The sequence below is a fragment of the Agrilus planipennis genome, unplaced genomic scaffold (assembly GCF_000699045.2).
Source record: "Agrilus planipennis isolate EAB-ADULT unplaced genomic scaffold, Apla_2.0 scaffold104, whole genome shotgun sequence".
Lineage (NCBI taxonomy): Eukaryota > Metazoa > Arthropoda > Insecta > Coleoptera > Buprestidae > Agrilus > Agrilus planipennis.
The window spans coordinates 794,086-801,653 of NW_020438892.1; the positions used below are offsets into that span (position 1 = coordinate 794,086).

Sequence of the window (7,568 nt, forward strand, 5' to 3'; positions counted from 1 at the left end):
CAAAAATTTTATGAGCGTGGAATTATGCTACTACCAGAAAGATGGCAAAAGGTGTTGGACCAGAACGGTCAATATATAATTTAATAAAGTATTTGTTTATTATACGAAAACTGTCTTTCATTTCCACAAAAAAAAACGAAATGACTTTCCGAACAACCCTATAGAAGTTGGTTCATAAACAAGCATCTGCTTTAATATGTGGTCTATCGACTTGGACAGAGGGACTAGACCACGGTAACACACTTCGTTTGTGTTGTCTTTATCTTATGATCTTAACTTAACCGAAGGTTTTGGTAGTAAAGGACAAAGGACCGCATACTAAATTTATTTTTGTTTTAGAGTATAAGTCCAGGTTTGGTGATAACTGAAATACACGAAAAAGCTCAATTGACAGGGAAAGAAATTCAATGGATACGAAACGAGCCAATATTAAACGCTGATGATGTAGCTGACGCCGTTTCGTACGTTTTAGGAACACCTCCTCACGTTCAAGTACGATTTTTATGATCAACTCTTCTATTTGCTTCACTTTTACCTTCAAACTTAATGAAATTATCAGATTTCTTTTTTAACACTACGTATCTGTTCCAGATTCAAGAATTAACAATAACTCCCATCGGAGAAAGAATTTGATTCTTTTTAAATTAGTTTGTAGAAAATTCTGGTTACAAACGTGTTGCATACAGTAATTACATGTCGTTTTAAACAATTTATATACTTGGACTTATTTTATAATCTTTATCCTTTGATAACTAACAGACATGTATTAAAACAAGCCATTATATATTAATACATACATACAAAAATATATAACACACACATATGTGGCCTCTAATAAATATAACGTTGTGACAAATACGCAGTAGTAAATGGTACCAATAACAGCACATTTGAGCAATGCAATTGTAGTAGGTAAAATGGTCAATTTTTCCGTGCAGTACTGTACGCATTATACGCTCCTCACAGGTTATGAGTTTGGCCGAGAGTTGTCACCTTCCTTTTCTGGCCTAGTGCTGTTCTTTTCTACTTTGCGCCGTTCAAACTGAAGGTCACATTGCTACAGAAAGTAAACCAAGTATAATATCGGTTTATTGTTAGTGCTCGCAATTTTCGCATCGGGGGTTAAAAGTTAGACTTGTAACCCCAAAAAAATAAACAACTAAATTTACCAGGTGGCAGGTTTCGCTCGTCGAGTAGAGAGGGTTGAAAATCTCGCCAAAAAATTAGAAGATGCTAAAGGAAAATTATATGGACTTAAAGTAGATATTACAGTCGAAGACGACATCATCAAAGCATTCGATTGGATAAAGGATAACTTGGGTCCCGTCCACATTCTTATCAATAACGCCGGTATAAGTAGGTCTGGTTCTCTAATTAGCGGAAACGCTCAAACTTGGAAAGAAATATTGGAAACTAATGTTCTTGGGTTATGTGTGGCCACGAGAGAAGCCGTCAAAAATATGAAAAGTAATAACGTAGAGGGTCACATTGTTCACATAAACAGCGTGGCTGGTCACAAGCATGTCGGTCTACCCCATATGAACGTTTACTCTGCCAGTAAATATGCTGTTACTGCTTTGGGCGATAATTTAAGGGACGAACTTCGGAAAAACAGACTTAAAATTAAAGTCTCAGTAAGTTTATAGATTACAAAATATGGATTACAGATCTTAGGTAATGATATAGACACATATAATTCTTTGTGATATACTATTGGGTTGTTCGGAAAGTCATTTCGTTTTTTCCCCACAGAGGATTTAATTGTATTCTTTTGCACCCAACTTCACATTTAAGCCGTATAATTTTTATATGCTTTGAGAGCTCATATAGCAAGGCTTGTGTGTGAAAAATTCCAATTAATTCTACGCNAACCTTCAATAAGCGGATGTTTATACCTACGGGCAAATGAGACTAATGATAACAATAAATAAACAGGGCCACCTATAGCGACAATGATAAATATAATTGGTTTTCAAATGTTTTATTTCAAAGCACTGAAGTTAAATATTTACATCTTTATAAATCTATTTGCATATCTGTTAAAAAAAGTAAAACAAAAATATTGGTATGCAAGGGAAGAAAAAATAGGGAAAGAACGAATATAAAGATAGAAGACGAAAAATTAGAAGAAGGGGCTGATTTTAGGTGGCTAGGAAGTCAGGACGGAAGGAGTAGTAGGGATATACCGCAGAGGATAGCGCAGGAGGGGGGGCGGTCGAAAAAGGAGGTCTCCCCCACCACTGTACCATAAAAAGGTCGTGGCGGTCTCACCCACATAAAAAGTTATAGGGGGTTTCAAAGTTAATAAATATGCCAATTCTTATACATTTCTAGGCAAGTAAATATTTATATAGTCATTCTTAAACAATATTTAAAGGTAAAACTAATGAAAAATACATAAAAATATTGAGAAAGTTATATAAAACATTATTTAAATNGTAAAATTGCAATCATGAGTCGTTGGGTGGGAAAAGTCGCTGTTGTTACTGGGGCTAGTGCTGGAATTGGGGCTGCAATAGTCGAAAAACTAGTTCAAGAAGGACTTATTGTAAGTAAAAATTCAGACTGAAAATAGATGCATTCTATCAATACGTAATTCCGATATGATCAATAAATTATTTTTTTTACCAGACGCAGTCTCGTTACTTCACGGACAAACCCTGTATAATATAATTATCTATAATTTTTAAATTGCACTTGTTCTAACCAATCGAATACGTATGAAAATAACTGCTACTTCGTTGTTTTTGATAAAATAATGACATTGCGTAAATTATACTCATAAAATATTTAATAAAACTGTTGCAATTATCATCTAAGCGCTAATTACAATTTATAGGTGGTTGGGTTTGCTAGGAGAAAAGAAAGAGTTGAAGAACTAGCGAAAAAATTGCAGAAAGCTAAAGGAAAACTGTACGCGGTCAAAGTTGACATAACAAAAGAAGACGAAATAATTGAAGGATTCAACTGGGTGAAAAAAAATGTGGGGCCGGTGCATATTCTTATAAACAATGCGGGAGTTGCGAAAAACAATAGCCTGATTGATGGTGATTCTCAGAAATGGAGGGACGTTTTAGATACCAATGTTTTCGGATTGTGTGTGGCCACCAGGGAGGCGATCAAAGACATGAAACTTAATAACGTAGAGGGACACATCATACACATTAATAGTATTGCCGGTCACAAGGTTGTTAATTTCCCGAAATTAAATGTGTACGGTGGGAGTAAATATGCTGTTACAGCCCTGGCTGAAACACTGAGAAATGAGCTTTTGCATGAAAATTTAAAAATCAAAGTAACGGTAAGTAATCAACATTTTTATTGTACAGTTTGATGAGAGTATATAAATTTAAACACTTGTTCTTTGAAATAATTATTAAAAACTAAGTGTTAGGGTTTAAAATGTTCTTTGATCTTCCATAGAATGGTCTTCCTGCCTGTCCAACGTATCCAGATTTTTACATTTCTAAATGTTCCCACTTTCTTTACTACATCCCTATTATTTTTAAACCCATTATTTAAAAACTAATTGTTTTATATGATATTTATAATCAACGTGTAATGAAGGCCAAAAGAAATCTTCCTAACTCAACAATTTAGGGTTTAGTTATTATTAACCGTAGAAATATTTCAGAGTGTTAGTCCAGGACTTGTCAAAACTGAAATATTTGAGACTGCAGACTCAATAGAGAAAGCAGCAATCGAAGGAAGACCGGCATTGACCTCGGAAGACGTAGCCGATGCTGTCTGGTACGCCCTTGCAACCCCTCCACACGTAGAGGTAAAACTATAATTATTATTCAAACACATTTATAATTTCAAATTTTTCAGATTCCAGAACTCACAATTAAGCCTCTTGGTGAGACTTTCTAAATAAAAAAATATTTCATTGTATTACATGCAGTAATCTTAATAAATCTTAAATCAAAATAATTTTAATTATACTTTGAAACTATCCTTGTTAAGTGATTGTTAACAGATGTTAATCATCACTTGAGTGTTTGGGTTCCAATCACTACACAATATTAATACATATCTTTTTGTTATATTTAAACTTTTTATTTGTTGATATCTATGAAAAACCTTCAATAAATGAATTTTTCCTTGTTGAAAACAAATATTTATTCGAATAAAATTGTAATTTTCAAACAATATGAAAAACGTATAAATATTTGTATACTTAGTTAAATGTAAATAATGATAGGAATAAATAAACAGCGCTATCTATACCGACAATGATAAATATAATATGTTTTCAAATTTATTACTTTAATGTACTTAAGTTACACAATTTCCACCTTTATAAATGTCTTTGCTTGTTGCTTCAAATTTCATTACCGTATAAACTTGTCGTTGCGATGGATCGTTGGGTAGGAAAAGTGGCGGTAGTGACCGGTGCTAGTGCTGGTATTGGTGCTTCAATCGTCGAAAAGTTGGTCCAGAAAGGCATAATCGTAATTAACAATTATTCTACTCCACAATTTTTTAAAAAATTTTTAAAAAAATTACGACTTCGAATGCGATGAATCAAATTCGATTACTGATTTTTTTTATTTTTTGAGCCATGTATACTTCATTTACTTGCTGTAGCGATGTGCCCCTTCCAATGTCTTGGATGCGCGCTGGCAAAATCGTAGATAGGGAGAAAAAAGCTCATTATACTCTCGACTCTTGTTCATTAAACGTACTTTTTCGTACAGTACCTGCCAAAAGTTTTGTTCAATCATGAATAGTAGTGCGAGTCGAAAACAAGCGTTAAAGCCTTTAATATGTCTTCAAATATAAATAAACATCTCGTTGATATTTTCAGTAGTAAATGGTACCAATAACAGCACATTTGAGCAATGCAATTGTAGTGGATAAAATGGTCAATTTTTCCGTGCAGTACTGTACGGATTATACGCTCCTCACCGGTTAAGAGTTTGGCCGAGAGTTGTCTCCTTCCTTTTCTGGCCTAGTGCTGTTCTTTTCTACTTTGCGCCGGTCAAACTGAAGGTCACATCGCTACAGAAAGTAAACGAAGTATTGATACTAACCATTAAACCTATCTTTATAAAACCTACAACAAAGAGCGAAACGTCGGCTGTTGGTTTAAAAAATAAAACAATTTTCAACCCATTCGAATTTGGTAATAATAAAATGCGGTATCAATATTATTTTTTGACCTTTTCGATAAACAAATTACAACAATTTGCACATAATTGAATATACAACAGGTTGCCGGATTCGCTAGAAGAAAAGAAAGAGTCGAAGAACTTGCAAAGAAACTGCAAGGAGCCAAGGGCAAACTTTACGCGGTGAAAGTTGACGTGTCAAAAGAGAAAGAGGTAATCGAAGGATTCAACTGGGTAAAAAAGAATCTAGGACCCGTGCACATCCTTATTAATAACGCCGGTATCATAAGAAATAACACCCTGATTGATGGAAACTCTCAGCAATGGGAAGAAGTTTTAGTCACAAACGTTTTCGGTTTATGCGTGGTGACTAGAGAAGCTATCAAAAGCATGAAAGAAAATAACGTCGATGGTCATATAATCCACATTAACAGTCGCTCGGGTCATCGCGTTCCCAACATCCCAAATATCAACGTATACCCTGCCAGCAAACATGCGGTTACGGCTTTAGCCGAAACGTTGAGGCACGAAATCACGCGAAATAATCTGAAGATTAAAATAACGGTAAGATTTTCTACATTTATTACCTACAGGAATGTTATAGTTGATGTATTTATTATGATGTAGAGCATAAGTCCTGGATATACAGAAACAGAAATAATCGAAGCTGCCGGTCTTCCCAAGAATAATTACAAGGACATTCCCGCGATTAAAGCTGAAGATGTTGCCGAAGGCGTTTTGTACGCTTTGGGAACCCCTCCTCATGTGCAGGTTAACTTCAGTTGTAAACTATAACACTAATACATATCGGTTGTCTTTCTTATTTTTAATTATTTCATTAAATACGTGCCCAATTAACGATTTATTTATGTTCAATTAATTATTTTTCCTTTTAGGTTGGCGAGGTTACTTTGTTTGCTGTGGGTGACAAGTCTTAAGTTTATTAATTTTTTTTTGTAATTAATTGTTTGTTGAATAAATAAATTGCACACTAAAATTATCTTTACTTTTACTGATTCGTAGTACACGGTACATCCAGGGTAAGAAATCGTATGTATTATTTATTAGAAATTCGAAGAAGATTCCTAAAGATGTCTGTTTCGAGCGCGGCGCTGTACGGGTGCGAAACATGGACGATGAACGCGGCGACAAATAAACAGCGTCAAATACTTTTTGGTTTGTTCTTGCTTGGCAAAAGACTTTTAATTTAATGTTTTTTTTGAGCAAAATTTTTCCTTTGTTATCGTTAAAATATTTGTAAATGTTTTACATTTTTTTAATAACTTAAACTTTAGTAAATGCATAAATAAACAAATATGTAAATGTAGTCCGTCTATCATCGGTACAAAATTGGTACATCTGAATTATTTATTGAAGACTGCAAACTAACACATGTTTACCTACCATTTCATCAGCGGAATCAGTTATAATTGGGGAGGCCGAATCTAACGTCAGTAAAAAGGGTGGTAAGGTGTGTGTGTGTGTAATTAAAATATGTAACCCGTTCGCTGTATAACAATATTCATGCGCCACTCCAGTTTGAACGAAATTGTTATCTTTCCATTTGCAGCATTCTTGCTTTTCAAAATGCATTCTTAACATAAATATATAAGGCTGTTTTAAAAAAAGAACACTTTTAAACACTTTGTTGCAATGGATCGTTGGGTTGGAAAAGTCGCTGTAGTGACTGGTGCTAGTGCCGGCATTGGGGCTTCCATCGCAGTAAAACTGGCCCAAACTGGCATAATAGTAAGTACATGCCACATAAACATCTACCACTCTTCTTTTATGGTTCAACAAAGTGTAAAAACACAATTATATTATATTTGTGGTATTATCTAAAACGAACTGTTAAGACAAATGAATTTTTCCTTGTTGAAAACAAATATTTATTCGAATAAAATTGTAATTTTCAAACAATATGAAAAACGTATAAATATTTGTATACTTAGTTAAATGTAAATAATGATAGGAATAAATAAACAGCGCTATCTATACCGACAATGATAAATATAATATGTTTTCAAATTTATTACTTTAATGTACTTAAGTTACACAATTTCCACCTTTATAAATGTCTTTGCTTGTTGCTTCAAATTTCATTACCGTATAAACTTGTCGTTGCGATGGATCGTTGGGTAGGAAAAGTGGCGGTAGTGACCGGTGCTAGTGCTGGTATTGGTGCTTCAATCGTCGAAAAGTTGGTCCAGAAAGGCATAATCGTAATTAACAATTATTCTACTCCACGGACGGTGTGCGCGGCGGAAAAGAAAAGGTTAGAAGCGTTCGAAATGTGGTGTTATAGGCGGATGATGAGGATACCGTGGATAGAGAAAGTTAAAAATGAAGAGGTATTGGAAAGAATAGGAGAACAGAGGACTCTATGGAAGTCAATAAAAAATAGGCGAGATAGGTTGGTAGGACACCTTCTCAGGCATGAAGGTCTAGTCAGAG

The 7,568-nt window shown here is 34.4% G+C and overlaps 4 protein-coding genes and 1 long non-coding RNA gene across 5 annotated transcripts in view; all 5 read left to right on the plus strand.

Moving 5' to 3' along the window:
* Nucleotides 1-7,568, plus strand: part of LOC108737138 (farnesol dehydrogenase-like) — a 12,440-nt gene that overhangs the window by 3,199 nt on the left and 1,673 nt on the right. The gene's annotated exons all lie outside the window — the stretch shown is intronic.
* LOC112906857 lies at nt 304-713 on the plus strand. The gene is made up of 2 exons (XR_003232637.1): nt 304-492; nt 592-713. It is a non-coding gene; the product is annotated as an uncharacterized LOC112906857 (long non-coding RNA).
* LOC108737133 (farnesol dehydrogenase) lies at nt 2,445-3,933 on the plus strand. The gene is made up of 4 exons (XM_025981888.1): nt 2,445-2,548; nt 2,840-3,301; nt 3,635-3,781; nt 3,832-3,933. Exons 1-4 carry the CDS (start codon nt 2,453-2,455, stop codon nt 3,871-3,873), a joined length of 747 nt encoding a protein of 248 aa, XP_025837673.1. The 5' UTR covers nt 2,445-2,452; the 3' UTR covers nt 3,874-3,933.
* On the plus strand, nt 4,308-6,114 carry LOC112906855 (farnesol dehydrogenase-like). The gene is made up of 4 exons (XM_025981885.1): nt 4,308-4,454; nt 5,217-5,678; nt 5,742-5,885; nt 6,011-6,114. The coding sequence occupies exons 1-4, from the start codon at nt 4,359-4,361 to the stop codon at nt 6,050-6,052; spliced, it is 744 nt and encodes a 247-aa protein (XP_025837670.1). The 5' UTR covers nt 4,308-4,358; the 3' UTR covers nt 6,053-6,114.
* The window catches only part of LOC108737143 (farnesol dehydrogenase-like), a 5,691-nt gene continuing 5,101 nt past the window's right edge, over nt 6,979-7,568 (plus strand). The window contains exon 1 of the mRNA XM_025981887.1: nt 6,979-7,336. Coding sequence (XP_025837672.1) covers nt 7,118-7,336 — 219 coding nt within the window. The 5' untranslated portion in view covers nt 6,979-7,117. The remainder of the gene's footprint in view (nt 7,337-7,568) is intronic.

Bases quoted from the DNA above. Each gene is read 5' to 3' on its own strand.
- LOC112906855 (XM_025981885.1), top strand. From the start codon at position 4,359: ATGGATCGTTGGGTAGGAAAAGTGGCGGTAGTGACCGGTGCTAGTGCT. The intron at 4,455-5,216 runs GTAATTAACAAT...AATATACAACAG, and splicing joins TGGTCCAGAAAGGCATAATC to GTTGCCGGATTCGCTAGAAG. The intron at 5,886-6,010 runs GTTAACTTCAGT...TTTTCCTTTTAG, and splicing joins GAACCCCTCCTCATGTGCAG to GTTGGCGAGGTTACTTTGTT.
- LOC108737133 (XM_025981888.1), top strand. From the start codon at position 2,453: ATGAGTCGTTGGGTGGGAAAAGTCGCTGTTGTTACTGGGGCTAGTGCT. The intron at 3,302-3,634 runs GTAAGTAATCAA...GAAATATTTCAG, and splicing joins ATTTAAAAATCAAAGTAACG to AGTGTTAGTCCAGGACTTGT. The intron at 3,782-3,831 runs GTAAAACTATAA...CAAATTTTTCAG, and splicing joins CAACCCCTCCACACGTAGAG to ATTCCAGAACTCACAATTAA.